This window comes from Aedes albopictus, chromosome 3, assembly GCF_035046485.1.
Source record: "Aedes albopictus strain Foshan chromosome 3, AalbF5, whole genome shotgun sequence".
Lineage (NCBI taxonomy): Eukaryota > Metazoa > Arthropoda > Insecta > Diptera > Culicidae > Aedes > Aedes albopictus.
The window spans coordinates 176,574,753-176,594,406 of NC_085138.1; the positions used below are offsets into that span (position 1 = coordinate 176,574,753).

The window sequence follows — 19,654 nt, forward strand, 5'->3', positions numbered from 1 at the left end:
AAGCAGCAAAATAACGACAAAGCCGCGATAGAGCGAACGAAAACACGAGAAGCCAAAGCTTTAGCCCGTCAGCGTTATTCAGCTCTCGGGAAGGAAGTAAAACGCTCACGTAGACAATCGATGCTACAATCGTCTCTGAACTAACCACTAGAGATGTATTTGCTATCACAATTAATCGATGTATCTGCTGGAAACCTAAACAGAAAATACGTCTATTGTTCGGTTTATTTACCGCATGATGAACCACCCCCTACGGATGCTTTCAAACAAGACTTAGTCATCGCTCCTCCTCTTCTTGGCGTAACGTCCTCACTGGGACAAAGCCTGCTTCTCAGCTTAGTGTTCAATGAGCACTTCCACAGTTTTTAACTGAGAGCTTCCTCTGCAAATGACCATTTTGCATGTGTATATCGTGTGGCAGGCACGAAGATACTGTATGCCCAAGGAAGTCAAGGAAATGTCCTTTACGAAAAGATCCTGGACCGACCGAGAATCGAACCCGTCACCCTCAGCATGGTCATGCTGAATACCCGTGCGTTTACCGCCTCGGCTATATGGGTCATCGCATAATGTACTTCAAAAGGCCTTCCGCTCATTGTTGGCAGTGATGCTAATGCTCATCATATCATCTGGGGCAGCTCAGACATTAATTTGAGAGGCTCCACTTTGATGGAATACTTAAGTAGACAGATCTTGGATTACTTAACATAGGCAACCGCCCAACTTTTATGGTATCTGCTAGAGAGGAAGTGTTGGATATAACGCTTTGCTCTAGCAGAATTTGTCACGAGCTGACCAATTGGCATGTGTCAGATGAAGAATATTTATCTGACCATCGCTACATCTTTTTTGAACATGTGAATGTTACTTCGCAAACTTTGCGTTTCACGAATCCCCGGTCAACAAACTGAGATGTTTTTAATAATGTGGTTGCGGCCAAATGTTATGGATACTCACCATCCATTGACACTCCAAGTGATTTAGATGATCCCGTTGATACTACAACGACCTTCATCATGGAAGCTTTTGAAGAAGCATGCCCTCTACGGTCTGTGAAGATCACAAGAGGAACCCCTTGGTGGAACTCTGAACTGGCGAAACTCAGGAAGCAATGTAGAAAGAGTTGGAACAGACGACGTTCGGCTGGTTCGGAGGCTCTCAGGTCGGCTCACAAGGCCTACAGGAAAGCTCTCCGGTCTGCTGAACGATCCAGCTGCAAAAACCTTTGTACAAATGTTTCCAGTTTGAGTGAAGTTCTGGAATGCTTATTCAGCACACACTTCCCTGGATGTGGGGATATTACATCTTCGGATGAACCGGATGTCTTTTCTTGTAGTTACGATTCCTTGGCTTCGGCTCGGAGTATTGAAACTATAGAATCGATTGGTGGGCACTTAATAGCTTTACTCCTTTCAAATTTCCTGGGGCAGATGGGATTTATCCTATTTTGCTTCAGAAGGGATTTGATCATTTCAAACATGTTTTGAAAAAAAAATACTTATTTGCAGTTTTGCTACATGGTGTATTCAAAAATCCTGGCGGGATATTACTGTGAAGTTTATTCCGAAAGTGGGTCGTGCGTCGTATGAAGAAGCAAAGAGTTTCAGACCTATCAGTTTGACCTCTTTTCTTCTGAAATGCTTAGAATGCATTGTCGATTATCACATCCGTGATGTCCATCTGGCCAATGTGCCTCTTCATGTGAACCAACATGCTTACCAATCTGGAAAGTCCACTGTGACTCTTTTACACAAAGTTGTTTACGATATCGAGAAAGCATTCGCCCAAAAGCAATCCTGCTTGGGTGTTTTCTTAGATATCGAGGGTGCCTTTGACAACGTGCCTTTCGATGCCATATTGGAAGCCGCACGGGGTCATGGTATATCTCCAATGATTCCCAATTGGATTCACCAAATGCTCAAAAACCTACATCTCTTCTCGACATTGCGTCAAGCGGCGATAAGGAAATTGAGTGTTTGTGGATGCCCCCAAGGGGGAGTCTTGTCACCACTTTTGTGGAATCTCGTAGCAGATACGCTATTGAGGCAACCCAATAATAGCAGTTTTCCAACTTATGGATTTGCCGACGACTACCTAACATTGTTAGTCGGTATGTGCATCAGCACCCTTTTCGACCTGATGCTAAACGCTCTTCAGGTAGTTAAGGGTTGGTGTCGCCAATATGGCATTTCGGTAAATCCGAGTAAACATCTATTGTTCTTTTCACGAAAAAGCGAAACCGTAATGGTGTTCGACCTTTGCGTCTCTTTGATTCTGAAATCAATATGACTGAACAGGTAAAGAACGCTGGAGTCATTCTTGATTCCAAGCTTTCTTGGTCACCTCATATTGAGTTCAGAATCAAGAAAGCTTGTATGGCCTTCGGACAATGCCGGCGAACCTGTGGTACAACTTGGAGTCTAAAACCCAAGTATATCAAATGGATTTACACAACTGTTGTTCGTCCAATATTGGCTTATGGATGTCTTGTGTGGTGGCAGAAGAGCGAAGTGAGAGTGGTCTTATCATAATTAGGCCATCTCCAAAGGATGTGCTTAATGGCGATGTCTGGAGCGTTCTGTTCAACTCCCACGGCAGCGCTCGAAGTTCTCTTTGAAGTTGCCCCACTACACATTCATCTCAAACAAGAAGCACTTTCTTGCACTTATTGCCTATGGGTACTCGGTCCACTGGAGGAAACTCCTGTGAACCACAGTTCAACACACACCTCGTTGTTTCCACTTTTGGTGAATTGGGACAAAGTTGTCCTTGCTCCAAGTGATCTTACAATTGCTTGTAATTTTCCATATAGGACATTTTCTACAAAATTCCCTTCCCAGGAAGAGTGGACATCTGGTTATCTTGAAAGAAGTATTTCAGACGGCATCGTATGTTACACTGATGGCTCCCTTCTCGATGGTCGAGCAGGTGCTGGTGTTTATTCTTGTGAGCTAAGGCTGCATCAGTCTTATTCACTTGGTAGACACTGCACCGTTTTTCAGGCCGAAATCTTTGCTTTTGTGTGCGGAGTGCAATCAGCACTTCAGCAGCACGTAATGGGCAAAGTAATATACTTCTGTTCAGATAGCCAGGCTGCTATTAAGGCACTTGCTTCGGCCAACTCCAGGTCGAAGATAGTTATCGCTTGTCGAACTCAAATCGAAGAGCTGAATTCAGCAAACGCTGTTCACCTTGTATGGATACCTGGCCATTCTTCCATCGCTGGAAATGAATTGGCTGATGAGTTAGCTCGCACGGGAGCATTCCATGACTTCATTGGTCCTGAGCCAGCTATTCCGGTATCGGAGTGTTGGGTAAAGTTCCAGATTGACATCTGGGCTGCCATTCAACACAAACAATACTGGAATAGTTTGGAGTCATGTCGTCAAAAAAAATTGTATTGTACTGAGCCATCTCTACGAGTGGCGAAGTATCTTACAAATCTTACAAAGCATAATTGCAGCATGCTGGTCAAAGCGTTGACTGACCACTGCCGACTCAGTTATCACATGGCGAATATTCAGCAAGCTGATTCATTTGTATGATAGCTGTGAATACGATTATGGAACTTCGTACTATTTGATATGTAACTGTCCAGTTTTTGCGCAACTGCGTCTCCGAGTATTCGGTAAACACTTATTAAGCGAAACTGACTTCAGAAACCTGAATCTTCAGGACGTTCTGTTGTTCTTGACCCGCTGTGGTAAAGAGCTATAGGCTCTCGTTACGCTTTATGCGTTATCACAGTGCCCTTTCAGGACGCTATGTGAACCCATTGTGGTACGCTTTGCGTGTATGAAGACCCTATTCCTTTACCTGTCCTTTTCCCTGTCCCATCCTTTTTTCCTTCCCTTCTCCCTCAGGTAAATGATGAATAGGCTCGTGTTCATGGCGATGGCACGAATTTCCCAAATGGAGGAGAACGTGCCTCTGGAGCCGACCTACTGATACCTATCGGATAATTATACCTTTTTCTAGAATGTTTCATATTTCGTGTAGAATAGCCTGATCTTTTATAAATTTAGACTATTCATTCACAGCTAGCTGATCAACACACAGTGAAAATTTGAGAATATTTGATGCACTTTTAGAAAAGATGCATGTAGTAGAACATTTTATGAAAAGTGAAAATTTCGCCTATTCCAATTATTTTGTCTATCCCCTGTACATCGGTCATGTACTTTTCTATCAGTTGCAGTATATTATACCGTGCATTCCTAATTACATTTTTAAAACTGCCAATGTGCTCATTCTCAGTCAGTTTTCTCCAAAATATCGAATGTTCAATAAGATACCGTATCTTATGTAAAATTTTAATGCCTTTTTCACCTTGTCATCACCACTGCTAGTTCAACAATTTTCACAAGAAAGTAAGCGCACAATTTACCTACCATCACACCGTCTGGCATCGTCATACATCACCACACTTACCTATTACGTTCAGATGCACGAAATGGCTCATGTGTGGCGTAGTCGAGATCTGGCACTCGTAGATGCCGGAATCTCGGTGCTGCGGATACTTGATCTGCAGGCTCCAGTCTTCTGTGTGGGGATGATGTATCGCCCGAAATCGTTGATCGGAGGTGTACGTGTAGCGACCGACGGTGAGCAGATGAATGTCCCGGTGCCGCACCCAAGACACTTGCAGCAGCATCTGAAACAAACAAAGAAGGCAAATAATGAGAACATTCGGTGTGTGGGTACGTGTGGGTGCGGGGGAGAGAAAATTTATGTAAGCTACATGATATCATTAAGGCTGCTGCCGTTGCGATGACACCCGTGAAAAATGTGCACTGGTTGGGAAATTTTATCGTCAAACATGAGACCGCTCTCAGTTCAGCTGTCATCGAGCCGGGGGAAAGCTTTTGTTTCGGCTGGTAGCTTTTCAGACTTTCGCCTTTCAGGCCGTTGTATAACCCTTAAACACCAGAATTTTGAGCTGTCGATTGTTAGTTACATTGACGAAAATACAGCAAAGCATGTTCATTGAGATTAGACGTGCTGGAGCTAATATGAATTCTGGATTCGGATTCAACTGTCTAAGATCCATCAGAGATACATAGGGCGGTTGGTCTTTAAGACAGAGTTAATTGTGCAGTCGCTGGGTTGTACAACTTTTGGTACCTAATTGTTCAACTGTTTAACTGGGGTAACAAAACATCTAATGCCAAACACCAAAGCGGTTTATAAATTAGATTTAATGATTTTTATATTCAAGAAAATTACAATTGTGTACAAATATGTTCTGCTGGTTTTCCATGATTTCTTTATCCTATAGAAGCTGAAACTAAACAAAAAAAAAACATATTGGCACCTATTGGGTTAGAATGGTTTATGTTCTTCTAATTGTTTAGGAAATATATTGCTTGTCATTGGCAAAAAATATCTTTAAAGAAATCGAACTGCCGCTATCATAACTTTTCCAATCCAATCTACCAAACAAAGAAAACCAATGAAATACACATGCATGCAAAAGCGAATTTCATTGCAATCTTCAAAAAGTCACGAACACCGGTAGGAAAAACTCGGTGAAATGCTCTTGCCCACCCCAGCCCCTGCGGATCACCATTTTTCATTCTCCCAGCACCGAGATTGAAACAGAACGAGCTGAGTGCATGTGCTGGTAGCCATTTCCAAAATTGTTTTATTGTCTTCACTCGACCGAAATGCATCAACCGCTTGAGTTTTACTGAAGTAGATACGTGCATACCGAGAAAATGGAGAGCCACTCACTCGCCGAATACATGGCGCTTCGACATCATCGGGTCAAGCTGGATGGACCGAACCGACCACCTACCCCACTCCCACATACCAACCAGAACAGAGTACAATCACTTTTCCTAGGAGCTAGTGGTGCATTTCAAGGGGCTGACTGCCTTCATCATCAGCACCGGGGAGCCCAAATGCTGACCAGTGGATTTGGTTTTAGACCGACGACGATAATGGTTTCCATGCTGCTTCAGAGATGTACAATGGTTATTGAACCATACAAACCTCTTCAGTCTTTGGTCTTCTCTGTTCGGAACGACGACGCCGACGACGACGACGACGACTACCGCCGAAGTGATTACGCTCTCACAGATAACAAATGCCAAGATCATCAGATCAAAGCGTGATTTTTCCGACCCGGCACCAGATGCATCGGATGCTGGGTGCTTACGTATGGGTTTTTGGGTACGATGAATAATTATCTTGATACAATTGCATTGCTTGATTATACTCGTTCGAGAGGAAATTGATTAGTGTATGATTTGTTATAGGATTTGAATAAGGATTAACGTCTAATTATCTTTTAAATTCCAATTAATTAATGTAGGTTAATGTCGGATGTTACGTACTTCATTTTCATATACAATTTTTTGAAATCGTTGGGTATATCGTCTTGAATATGTCATTGAAGTATTATCGGAGACAAAAGTTATCTTGGGTTTCCTGTTACGAGTTATCTACCAATTTCGTACTGCAGTTGTTGTGATTTCGTTAAAATGCATAACAAAGATTCTGGTCAGTCTTTTGCAGAAGCAACTTGGATGAAAGTCAAACTTCAATGGCAAATAATTGTCATTATGACAAACAGTGAAATGGCTTAGTTAACATATAGTAGCTGTCTTTTTTCCTGAAAATAACTAAATAACAATATTCGTTACTCACACCAAGGACAAAATATTTCGAAGCATAAAATACAGTTTTCTCCAATCATATGAACAACAAGACATAACTCATTTTGCCCTTATCATAATTAATTGCACTTACTTTGTTTTGCACTTACTTAGTTTTCAATAACCCAGTAATAACTGATTCAGTTATTCAGCATTGTTAAATATTTAGTCCTTGGTTTGTTCTTATAACGGCAAAATTAGTTATTGGTCAGTTATTTTCCGGTACAAAGTCAGTTACACTAAAACCTATTTTTATGCATGTTATTTTTATGCACTTCTAATTTATGCACATTTTTTATGCCCTGCATAAAAAGAGGAAAAGCTACTCTGAACCAATATTGTGAATAAGAATATTCAATATTGACGGGAACTATTGCAACGGTAGCCAAGGGGTGTTTACAGAGGAGAGCAAAGGAAGGTTACAGGTTCGTTTTTGGGTGTTTCCGAAGGTCTCATGTGCGTTACATGAGGTCCGAGTGGGTCTTAAGGGGGTTTCGGAGGCATTTCAGGAAGTCTCAGAGCATTTTAGGCTGGTTTCAGATGCATTTTCAGGGGTTTTACGCAGGAAAGTATGGACAGGAACGATATGCGGAGGTTTTATGCAACTGTCAATGGCGCGCGGCACAAGACTGCGCCAGTGCCCGCCATGTGCAATGACCAGGAATGAAATTTGCTGACAGACAAAACAATGGTGGCAGCCAGGTGGAAGGAGCACTTCGAAGTTTTGTTGAATGGTAGCAGCGGAGGAGCACCCAGGAACAGGATTAACATAATGGATGACAGTCAAGCAGTGGAACCACCAACACTGGATGAGGTTAAAAAGGCCCTTAAGGAGCTGGAAAACAGCAAGGCTGCTGGGAAGGACGAGATCCCGGTCGAACTTCTTAAGCATGGAAGCGAGCAGCTACATCAATCAATCCACCAGATTGTTATAGACTAAAATATTAACGCGCACTGAAACGGCAAAATTAGCAATATCCAATATCTCACAGAAATAATATTAAAAACTATCAAAGTCTTCGATAACAGAGAGATGTTCCTTCTTTTTATCATCTGCACAAAAATATTGAAAAATATCTATAGGATTGCCAGTTATACAACAAAAACCAAAATTTTTATTGCTTCACCCATACAAAGTGTTAGGCGATTTTGATCAAGTTTATTGCTATTTTCTAATTTTTAATTGAGCGATAATATAGCTGCCGATTATTATAAAGATTTGGGAGGATGAAGAATCGCCCACCAGTTGGTTGGATGGCCTCATATGCCCAATCTACAAGAAAGGGCACAGACTGGAGTGTACCAATTACAGAGCGATTACCCTTTTAAATTCGGCGTATAAGATACTGTCGCGTGTCCTGTTCAACAGACTGCGACCTCTTGAGGAGTCCTTCGTCGGCGACAGGCTGGTTTTCGTGAGGGCCGATCAACGACGGATCAAATGTTTGTCCTGCGCATGATCCTAGATAAATTTCGGGAATATAACTCACCATCTGTTCATTGATTTTAAAGCAGCGTACGATTCAGTGAAAAGAAATGAGCTTTGGCAGATAATGTCAGAACATGGTTTTCCGGCGAAACTAATTAGACTGATTCGCGCAACGCTGGATGGATCAAAATCAAGTATTCGGATCGCGGACGAAGTGTATACGTCGTTTGTGGCCTTGGATGGATTAAAGAAGGGGGATGCCCTTTCAAATTTATTGTTTAACATTGCACTCGAAGGAGCGATTAGGAGGTCAGGCGTGCAGAGGAATGGCTCTATTATCACACGGTCGCACATGCTCCTCGGTTTTGCGGTCGATATTTATCTCATCGGCATCGATCGTAGGGCAGTGGAGGAAGCTTATGCTCCTCTGAAAAGAGAGACAGCGAGGATAGGCTTGAGGATTAACTCTACCAAGACGAAGTAGGGTAAAAGCACTAGTCTTCGCCCCCTCCCTAATTTTCGCCCCCCTAATAAAACATTCGTAGTTTTTATGATTAATTAGGTAGATTGTTGTTTGCTTTTCAACGTATCTGAGAGAGCAAATAAAAATCAATCTTGTGCACTAATGATATTCCACAAAACCAATAACTTAATCTATCGAATTAGCGATTGTGAAATAGTCATGGCAATGATGTATGTTTTTTTCAACGCAATGCAAACAGTAGCGATAATCAGAACCTGGGAAGACTTACAAAATCAACTCATCCAACCCACAATAATGAATATTGATAATCATACAAGTCTTAGGAATACACAGCAGGTTATTAATTCAGATAAATTGATAAAACTCATCAATTTTTAGCTATTTTTATAGGTGGCGAAAATTAGAGCACAAAATTTTAAGTTTCCAATTTTCGCCCCTGGCGAAATCCCTTGTCCCGTTCTATTCGTATTGCGTGTTTCAGTTTTCGCCCCTCTCTTTCTCGTACTGAACTCGGGTGTGGAGATATCGAATGAGGTGAAGTTGATCTTTGTGAGGTTGGGGAAAGTGGGGCAAAATGTTCCATTTATACAAACGTGGTTATTCTAATCTATTTCATGAGTGTCTTCTGTGATTTTTGGCCACTGAATTCGAAGGTCGATTCGGCACCCAATTTAAAACGCAATTTTCAACGATCCTCGTCAAATTGGGTCTCCTTGCTATCACACAAACTGCTTCATTCTTGCTGTCATCGTTGCAAAAAAAGGAAGAGAGCGAAAATGAAATACGAGCGAGCCAGCCAGAAAAGCACGTGCTAATCTGTCACTTTTAATACATTTGACTGTAAAGTCAGATGTGATGGCAAAAACGGGCGACTTTTGGGACTGTTCGTGGGACGAACGTTCCAAACCGTCGTGTTCTATAAGGGAATGCCTGCACAATCTATTTTGGAGGATAGTTTACTATTTTGTATAAAAGACGTTAAATTTTGGTACGCGTGACGCAAATTTACCGAATCAAATAAATAAGTGAGGATTCTAGATGTAAGTGACCTATTTGTCGAATATTAAAAAAATCCAAAAGTCAAACTTTTTTAAACTTGATTAAAACTATGTTCACGTTGGTGAGAAGAATTGCAAAAAATGGGAGAGAAAATGGAATTGATTTTGAAAGACTTTGCATGGGGTGAGCAATTGGTGATATGTCTCTTTTACTCACGAGGATTTATCACTAACACTCTATTGTTCAAACTCTCTGAATTAAAAAAAAAGTGTAAATTTTAGGTGTTGGAAAGTTTTACGGGGCGAAACGTCCGCTGGCATTTTCCGCTTTGGCTAGTAATGAAATGTAACTTCCATTAATCTCTCATTTAACTATTCGCAACAGTTATGAAAGATTACAGACGCTTGTGGTAGCTAATCGGTCAATGTCAATCGCTTGAATTCCATGTGCTTCAAATTATAAAATCTCTTTGACGTAATTTATTTATAAGAATCTTTCTGGTGTTCGATTTAAATAAATCGTAAGTGTGCTGTAATGCTTATGCAGATTGGACTTATTCAAGTCGAACGCCAGATTTGCTAGGCACACTCATTTTGGATTCACAAATTCCCTGCATTTTTTAAACTTTCGCCAAGATCCACACAGCCAAGCACTAAGTAAAAAACAATATTATCGATCTCTCAGCAACTTTAACAGTTTGTTAATCAGATTCAGCCATTTTTTTTTTTCTGAGAATCATCTAACAAACGTCACTTTTTACTCAGTGAGTTTGCTGTACAGTCAGCAGCTGTGCGAGAACAGCCGAATTTGCAAATATTGTGGTATCTAGTGTATGATTTTAAAATAAGTAGCCCTATGGGCCCCTAATAGATATTTTTTCGTGACGTAATTTATGGATGTTCCCCTTAAGTTATGTAATGCAAAAAATCCATTTCAAAATCATCCCTTCCATTCTAATTTTTTGCATGGGACATCAACAGATCACCCACTTCACCCCACAAAGCATGACGTAATTTGTGTACGTACCCCATTAATACGTAATTTTTGGTAGCCCATGTTTTCTACTTTACAATCTGTCTATTGATCTATGTATGTATTGTTTCATTCTGTTAATTTAAACTCAAGGAGGCGAATAATATGCATACAGGAAAATCATTTTTCTTGATTTTCCAGACGGGAGCTTGCTTTGGATAACTCAAAATTGCAGAAGACAGTACTGAGCTTGCCGGTATAATTCGAATTCAATAAAATTTTAAGGATAGCTATGATCGAATTGAAGAAAATTTATGGGTAACTGTAGGGGGCGAAAATTAGAGCGGAGGTGTGGCGAAGATTGAATTTCGGGGGGCGAAAAATAAATCACAAATCAATATTGAAAATTGTTATTTTAATGCATAAAATCTTTATTTAATGGTACTTTTGAGCTGGGTTACCACTGATTGAAGGATAATTAGCAAGAGTCACCAAAGAAACAAAGATATTATCGGAAATATATGTTGGAACTCAATAATTTGGATAGTTCAATGCTTTAGGGGGCGAAATCTAGTGCTTTTACCCTACATGATAGCGGGTAGAGACAGAAGTAGGCCTAGTGGCGTTAGTGCTGAGGTTGTGATTGATGGGGAAGTGTTTGAACTTGTTGAAGAATTTGTTTATCTTGAAACACTAGTGACATGTGACAATGACGTTTCCCGTGAAGTGAAAAGGCGTATTGCAGCTGCGAATAGGGCCTTTTACGGATTGCGTAGCCAGCTTAGGTCCCGTAACTTGCAAACGCAAACAAAATTCGCTCTGTATAAGACGCTGATTCTTCCGGTTACCCTCTACAGTCACGAAGCGTGGACGTTAGAGGAGGTAGACCGAAAAGCTTTTGGAGTTTTTGAGCGCAAAGTGCTGCGGACAATTCTCGGTGGGAAACAAGAAAATGGAGTGTGGCGCAGACGCATGAATCACGAGTTGTACCAAGAACCCGGTAGAGGTAACCCAAGTAACAATTCCATCGCTGATTGGTTTTGTTTGATTTTTATTAATGTTTTATTACAGCAATAATTAAAACTCACAGTTTTATGATTGTTTTTATGAAAACCATTAATAAAATGTTTTATAGTATACTTGAAGATATCCATAAAGACAGATTTTAAGAGTAAACAAAACTTTCCGATATGTAAACCTTCTGGCAATCATTATTACCGCAATAAAACTGTTAAAACTCTCAACAGATGGCGATCCGTTCGATTAGTAACGACATCTGTTGGTGGAAAAGCAGAAGCTACGACACTGCTAGGTTTATTGCGGTCATCATAAAAGTAAACTTGCTTTCGTTTTATTTTCGCTGATTATGGTCGTTGCCATAAGAATTAGCTTACGTGAATGAAAAATAGTAAATTTTGCTTTAATTAGCAATGAATTGGTAGTTTGCAACCATTTTTATAACATGCTCACATAAATAAACTATCTCTGCTGAGTTTTCCTGTGATTCGGGATAGTTTTACTAAATTCACAAATTGATTCATTTCATTCCAAGATGATAATATTCATTATTTTCGAAGCGCATTAATTTTATGATTCTGCAACCCCAATATTCACGGTAAATTCGAATGCGCATAAGCCTACCAGCACAATAACTACTAAAATACTACTTTGAAAAAATCGCTTTCTACTTACGAATTATGTATCCTCCTGAACTTTACGTGCCATCGAAGAAGCTTCTCTGCATCTTGAGCTGTCATAGTATTTGTTGAAAAAAAAAACAACAACAATCGAGAATGGGAAATATTTCAACTAGGTTTTAAAACGGGTTTATTGCTACTCTTAATGCGGTTTGCAAAACCTCTCCGAGAGTAATCCACTTAGCCGAAAGATGCTCTTAAAGAGGTTATCAAGAGGTTTTGATGTATGATTCAGTTTTATTGCAAGTTTTATAAAATTGGTCATGAAGATCTCTTGTAGAGCCGAACAAAACTTAAAATGTTACTTGGGAACCCAAGTAACAATTTCATTGCTGATTGGTTTTCTTTGATTTTTATTAGGGTTTTATTACAGCAATAATTAAAACTCACAGTTTTATGACTGCTTTTATGAAAACCATTGATAAAATGTTTTATAGTACACTTGAAGATATCCATAAAGACAGATTTTAAGAGTAAACAAAACTTTCCGATTTGTAAACCTTTTGGTAATCATTATTACCACAATAAAACTGTTAAAACTCTCAACAGATGGCGATCCGTTCGATTAGTAACGACATCTGTTGGTGGAAAAGCAGAACTACGACTTTTTTAGGTTTATTGCGGTCATCATAAAAGTAAACTTGCTTTCGTTTTATTTTCGCTGATTATGGTTGTCGCCATATTGAAGAATTAGCTAACGTGAATAGAAAATAGTTCATTTTGCTCAAATTAGCAATGCAATGATAGTTTGCTACCATTTCCATAAAATGCTCACATAAATAAACTTTCTCTGCTGAGTTTTCTTGTGATTCGACATAGTTTTACTAAATTCATAAATTGATTTATTTCATTCCAAGATGATAATATTCACTATTTTCGAAGCGCATTAATTTTATGATTCTGCAACCCCAATATTCACGGTAAATTCGAATGCGCATGAGCCTACCAGCACAACAACTACTGAAATATTTCTTTGAAATAATCGCTTTCTACTTACGAATGATGTATTCTCCTGAACTTTACTTGCCATCGAAGAAGCTTCTCTGCATCTTGAGCTGTCATAGTTTTTGTTGAAAAAAAAACAACAACAATCGAGTATTTTTCAACTAGGTTTTAAAACGGGTTTATTGCTACTCTTAATGCGGTTTGCAAAACCTCTCCGAGAATGGTCCACTTAGCCGGAAGATGCTCTTAAAGAGGTTATCAAGAGGTTTTGATGTATGATTCAGTTTTATTGCAAGTTTTATAAAATTGGTCATGAAGATCTCTTGTAGAGCCGAACAAAACTTAAAATGTTACTTGGGAAGCGACTTCGTGGGCGGCAGCGAACTCGCTGGCTGCACGCGGTTGAAGAAGATCTACGATCCCTACACGTTTGGAGAAACTGGAGGAACATCGCCCAAGACCGACGGAGATGGTGTTCTACTATACGCTCGGCGTTGGAGTAAAGTTACTTTGTAGCCAACAAGGTATCAAGATAAGGGCACTACAAATCTAGTACTACACCAAACGTGCCCCATTATATTAACATTTTTTTTTTTCAAAAATCTTCTAATGACTTAAGGGAAATTCTTTCCTGACTTTCTAGTGCATCTTCATGCCAGACTATATACAAATACAAAATGGTCATTGGAAGAGCAAGAGCTCGTGAATATTAACTACGGAATTGTTAATAAAACACCAAGCTGGCACGTTATGCCTTTTTTTGCAAATTATTTCACCCGATTTCTTTGGGTACTTCCCTTAGAAAACTTTAGAAACTCACTAAGGATTTTTTCTGATAATTTTCCATGTATTTTTCCAGGAATTCATCTAAAATTTACATTAGAAATGCCTCCAGCGGCAACTTCTTCAAGGATTATTTCAGATACTCTTTTAGAAATTCCTGAGGAACCCCTTTACGGATTTCTTCAGGAAGTCCTCCAAGAATTCATTCGCAAATTCATCCAAAAATTCCTTCAGGCATTGCTCCATGCATTCTTTCGGGATTCCTACAATGATTCTTTATGAAAAATTTTCATGGATTCTTTTGAAAATTTCTACCAGGATTTCAAAGGATTTCTTCTAAATATTTCTTTGAAAATTTCGTCAACAGGATTGCAGCAGTAATTTCTTTAAATTTTCCTCCAGAAATTCTTCAAAGGCTTGTCTCAAGGATTCTCACGAGGATTTAGTGTTAGCTTGTATTATACAATTAACTTGTGGGCCACTCTAGTATGTGGTTACTCACTCTCTGTTGTATATATTACTACAAATGGGTATGCTTTTTGAGGTATCCCTACGTCTTCTCTACTCCTGGTCAGCATTCCTACGTCACTTTAAGAAACTTTTCAGAATTTGAGTGAAACATATCTTAACATTATCTAGATTTTTAAACTTAAATATCTCCTCCTGATTCAACAAACCGCCTTCATACGTGCGACGTTCATATCTACTTCCTAGAACATTGTCAGCTTGTTTTAAATGCAGAAAAAAAATCAGCATCGCTGGCCAACTTAATTTCGCTCTGAAGCCAAGAGGGTGGTGCGGTGGCTGACTCGAGTCCAGCGGCAGCGTCATCGTCATCGGGTTGAGCTGGGTCTGTTTTTGTAGGCGTAATCCAAAGCTGATACCCCATTCCCTAGCGGAAACTGACAAGCGAGATTATGAGACAAACTGACTGGTGTGTCTGTGTGTGCGGTGCGGGTAGACGGATGAAGCCAAGTAAGGAAAGCTGCTGCGTTGAGGAAATTTACAGTACCGAAGGTTATGGTTCACACGAGCTGTAGGCTGGTCCGGAAGAAAATTTCAGAATTAGAAATGGAAATCAGACGTGCAGGAAGATTGAAATCGACAATTATGTAGAAGATTATGATGTTCAAGAAGAAAAAGTTGAAGTTTGAGTAAAAATGAAGAAATATAAAATAATTTAAAAATATTACTGAAAGAAACATCCCGCCAGAACCTACTTCACTTGACCAGCCTGAAGGCCACTCTACGTTCTGTGGCGTTTCCCAGCGGCAAAGTTCTGTGTACTGCAACAAATTAAAAAGCGTGAGCTGGACATGCAGGGAGTCACATTTGCCGGGTGGCCACCGGCGATTGTTTATTTTTTTATCCCAAACTCTCCACACCGACTGCCAGGCTGGAAGGAAAGTCCCCTCAAAATGGAAAGGTCGTCTCCGTGCTCGCTGTTCTTTTGGACATTTGGCGCGACACGCTGCTGCGCTACCGGGGGGGAGGAGATAATTTTTTCGGGTAAAATATGTATTCCCAGCCTTCTGTTAATTCTGGCGACGGGCAACGAAAAACGTGCACACGGTCTCAACGCGGTGTGAAAATAATGGTTCACGTAAGCCGATTTTAATGTTTTAATTATTTTATTTTCAGGGCAAGCGGTCGTGACAGCAAAGAGCAAGAGGCCCGCTGCTGTTCATCAATAAGTTATGACGGGCGAGTTAGGGTGAATCAAAGTTGGGAGCTTTCGTGTCATTGAATACAGCAATGAGGATATATGAAAAAAGCTCTGTGGAATATAACAATGATCCATTGACCATTTTTTTTTTTTCATGCGAGAGGGGCACAACTTAAATAACGACTTTCATTCATAATAAGATATAAACCTCAATTGACGAAGAAGAACAAATTATTTCGTAAGTTTATGATGGCCATTTACAATTAACAAAAGGCAATGTTCTGAGCCCATATAGCCGAGGCGGTAAACGCACGAGTATTCAGCATGTCCATGCTGAGGGTGATGGGTTCGATTCCCGGTCGGTCCAGGATCTTTTCGTAAAGGAAATTTCCTTGACTTCCTTGGACATAGAGTGTCTTCGTGCCTGCCACACGGTATACGCATGCAAAATGGTCATTGGCAGAGGAAGCTTTCAGTTATTCAGTTATTGAAAATATCCTGGAGGAAATCTCGAAGGAATTCTTGAAGAGGAACAATTCCATGAGAAATTCATCCAAGATTTCCTCCAGGACTTCCTCCAATAATTTCTCCATTAATAATTCCAAAACATTTTGCAAGAATTCCTTCAGGAAATACTTCAAAAATTCTTCCAATAATTACTTAAAGATTTCTTCCAAGAGTTTCTCCATGACGTCACTGAAGAATTTCTCCAGAAATTCTTCCAAGAATTGCTCCTGGATTTTGAAAAAAAAAAATTCTTCCGGATTTTTTTCCAAAAAAATCTACAAGAATTCTTTTAAGAAATCCTCGAATAATTTTTCAAGGATTTTTCTTCCAAGAATTTCTCCAGGAATTCTCCCAAACATTCCTCCAGGAATTCTTCCAAGAATTCCTCCAGGATTTCTTCTAAGAGTTCCTCCAGGAATTCTCCCAAGAATTCCCCCAGAAATTCTTCCAAGAATTCCTTCAGAAACACTTACAAGAACTCTTTCAGTCATTTTTCAAAAAAATCTTCAGGAGTTCCTCCAAAAAATGTTAAATAATTTCTTCAGGAATTCTTCCATGAATTCTATCCGAAATTCTTCCAAGAACTCCTCCAGGATTTTTTGCAAATTCAAGAATTCATCCAGGAATTCTTTCAAAAACAATTTCATATATTCCCCCTAGTAGCTTATCAATTCTTCAGGAATTTTTCCAAGAACAACTTGAGGCATTTTTCCAAGAATTCCTCCTGGAATTCTTCCACAAGATTTTCCATGAATTCTTCTAAGAATTCCTCCATGAGTTATTCCAGGAATTCCTCCAGGATTTTTTCAAGATTTTTTCCAGGAATTATTCCAAGAATTCTTCCAAAAATACTTTCAAGAGTTCTTCAAGGAATTCTTCCAAGAATTTCTTCAGGAATTCTTCAAAAAATTTCTTCAGGAATTGTACCAAGAATTTCTTGAGGAATTCTTCCAAGAATTTATTCAGGAATTCTTCTAGGATTTCTCCAGTAATTCTTCCAAGAATTTATCCAGGGATTCTTTCAAAAATTCCTCCAGGATGTCATTCAAGAACTTCTCCAGGAAATCTTCTAATAAATTCTCCAGGAATCCTTCCAAGAATTCATCCAAGCATCTTTTCAAGAACTCCACTAGGAATTCTTCCAAGAATTCCTCCAGGAATTCTTCCATGAATTCCTCCAGGAATTCTTCCAAGAATTCCTCCAGGAATTCTTCCAAGAATTCCTCCAGGAATTCTTCCAAGAATTCCTCCAGGAATTCTTCCAAGAATTCCTCCAGGAATTCTTCCAAGAATAACTCCAGGAATTCTTCCAAGAATTCCTCCAGGAATTCTTCCAAGAATTCCTCCAGGAATTCTTCCAAGAATTCCTCCAGGAATTCTTCCAAGAATTCCTCCAGGAATTCTTCCAAGAATTCCTCCAGGAATTCTTCCAAGAATTCCTCCAGGAATTCTTCCAAGAATTCCTCCAGGAATTCTTCCAAGAATTCCTCCAGGAATTTTTTCAAGAATTCCTCCAGGAATTCTTCCAAGAATTGCTCCAGGAATTCTTCCAAGAATTGCTCCAGGAATATTTCCAAGCATTCCTCCAGGAATTCTTCCAAGAATTCCTCCAGGAATTCTTCCAAGAATTCCTCCAGGAATTTTTCCAAGAATTCCTCCAGGAATTCTTCCAAGAATTCCTCCAGGAATTCTTCCAAGAAATTCTCCAGGAATTCTTCCAAGAATTCCTCCAGGAATTCTACCAAGAACTCCTCCAGGAATTCTTTCAAGAATTCCTCCAGGAATTCTTCCAAGAATTCCTCCAGGAATTCTTCCAAGAATTCCTCCAGGAATTCTTCCAAGAATTCCTCCAGGAACTCTTCCAAGAATTCCTCCAGGAATACTTCCAAGAATTCTTCCAGGAATTCTTCCAAGAATTCCTCCAGGAATTCTTCCAAGAATTCCTCCAGGAATTCTTCCAAGAATTCCTCCAGGAATTCTTCCAAGAATTCCTCCAGGAATTCTTCCAAGAATTCCTCCAGGAATTCTTCCAAGAATTCCTCCAGGAATTCTTCCAAGAATTCCTCCAGGAATTCTTCCAAGAATTCCTCCAGGAATTCTTCCAAGAATTCCTCCAGGAATTCTTCCAAGAATTCCTCCAGGAATTCTTCCAAGAATTCCTCCAGGAATTCTTCCAAGAATTCCTCCAGGAATTCTTCCAAGAATTCCTCCAGGAATTCTTCCAAGAATTCCTCCAGGAATTCTTCCAAGAATTCCTCCAGGAATTCTTCCAAGAATTCCTCCAGGAATTTTTTCAAGAATTCCTCCAGGAATTCTTCCAAGAATTGCTCCAGGAATTCTTCCAAGAATTGCTCCAGAAATATTTCCAAGCATTCCTCCAGGAATTCTTCCAAGAATTCCTCCAGGAATTCTTCCAAGAATTCCTCCAGGAATTTTTCCAAGAATTCCTCCAGGAATTCTTCCAAGAATTCCTCCAGGAATTCTTCCAAGAAATTCTCCAGGAATTCTTCCAAGAATTCCTCCAGGAATTCTACCAAGAACTCCTCCAGGAATTCTTTCAAGAATTCCTCCAGGAATTCTTCCAAGAATTCCTCCAGGAATTCTTCCAAGAACTCCTCCAGGAATTCTTCCAAGAATTCCTCCAGGAACTCTTCCAAGAATTCCTCCAGGAATACTTCCAAGAATTCTTCCAGGAATTCTTCCAAGAATTCCTCCAGGAATTCTTCCAAGAATTCCTCCAGGAATTCTTCCAAGAATTCCTCCAGGAACTCTTCCAAGAATTCCTCCAGGAGTACTTCCAAGAATTCTTCCAGGAATTCTTCCAAGAATTCCTCCAGGAATTCTTCCAAGAATTCCTCCAGGAATTCTTCCAAGAATTCCTCCAGGAATTCTTCCAAGAATTCCTCCAGGAATTCTTCCAAGAATTCCTCCAGGAATTCTTCCAAGAATTCCTCCAGGAATTCTTCCAAGAATTCCTCCAGGAATTCTTCCAAGAATTCCTCCAGGAATTCTTCCAAGAATTCCTCCAGGAATTCTTCCTAGAATTCCTCCAAGAATTCTTCCAAGAATTCCTCCAGGAATTCTTCCAAGAATTCCTCCAGGAATTCTTCCAAGAATTCCTCCAGGAATTCTTCCAAGAATTCCTCCAGGAATTCTTCCAAGAATTCCTCCAGGAATTCTTCCAAGAATTCCTCCAGGAATTCTTCCAAGAATTCCTCCAGGAATTCTTCCAAGAATTCCTCCAGGAATTCTTCCAAGAATTCCTCCAGGAATTCTTCCAAGAATTCCTCCAGGAATTCTTCCAAACATTCCTCCAGGAATTCTTCCCAGAATTCCTCCAGGAATTCTTCCCAGAATTCCTCCAGGAATTCTTCCAAGAATTCCTCCAGGAATTCTCCCAAGAATTTCCCCAGAAATTCTTCCAAGAATTCCTTCAAAAACACTTACAAGAATTCTTTCAGTCATTTTTCAAACAAATCTTCAGGAGTTCCTCCAAAAAATGTTAAATAATTT

The 19,654-nt window shown here is 39.8% G+C and overlaps 1 protein-coding gene across 10 annotated transcripts in view; it reads right to left on the reverse strand.

The window, feature by feature from the left end:
- The window catches only part of LOC109403306 (zwei Ig domain protein zig-8), a 911,020-nt gene that overhangs the window by 50,372 nt on the left and 840,994 nt on the right, over positions 1-19,654 (reverse strand). For all 10 annotated transcript variants that reach the window (XM_062855318.1, XM_062855317.1, XM_062855324.1 and 7 more), the window contains exon 6: positions 4,432-4,654. In XM_062855318.1, the coding sequence (XP_062711302.1) occupies positions 4,432-4,654 (223 nt within the window). The remainder of the gene's footprint in view (positions 1-4,431; positions 4,655-19,654) is intronic.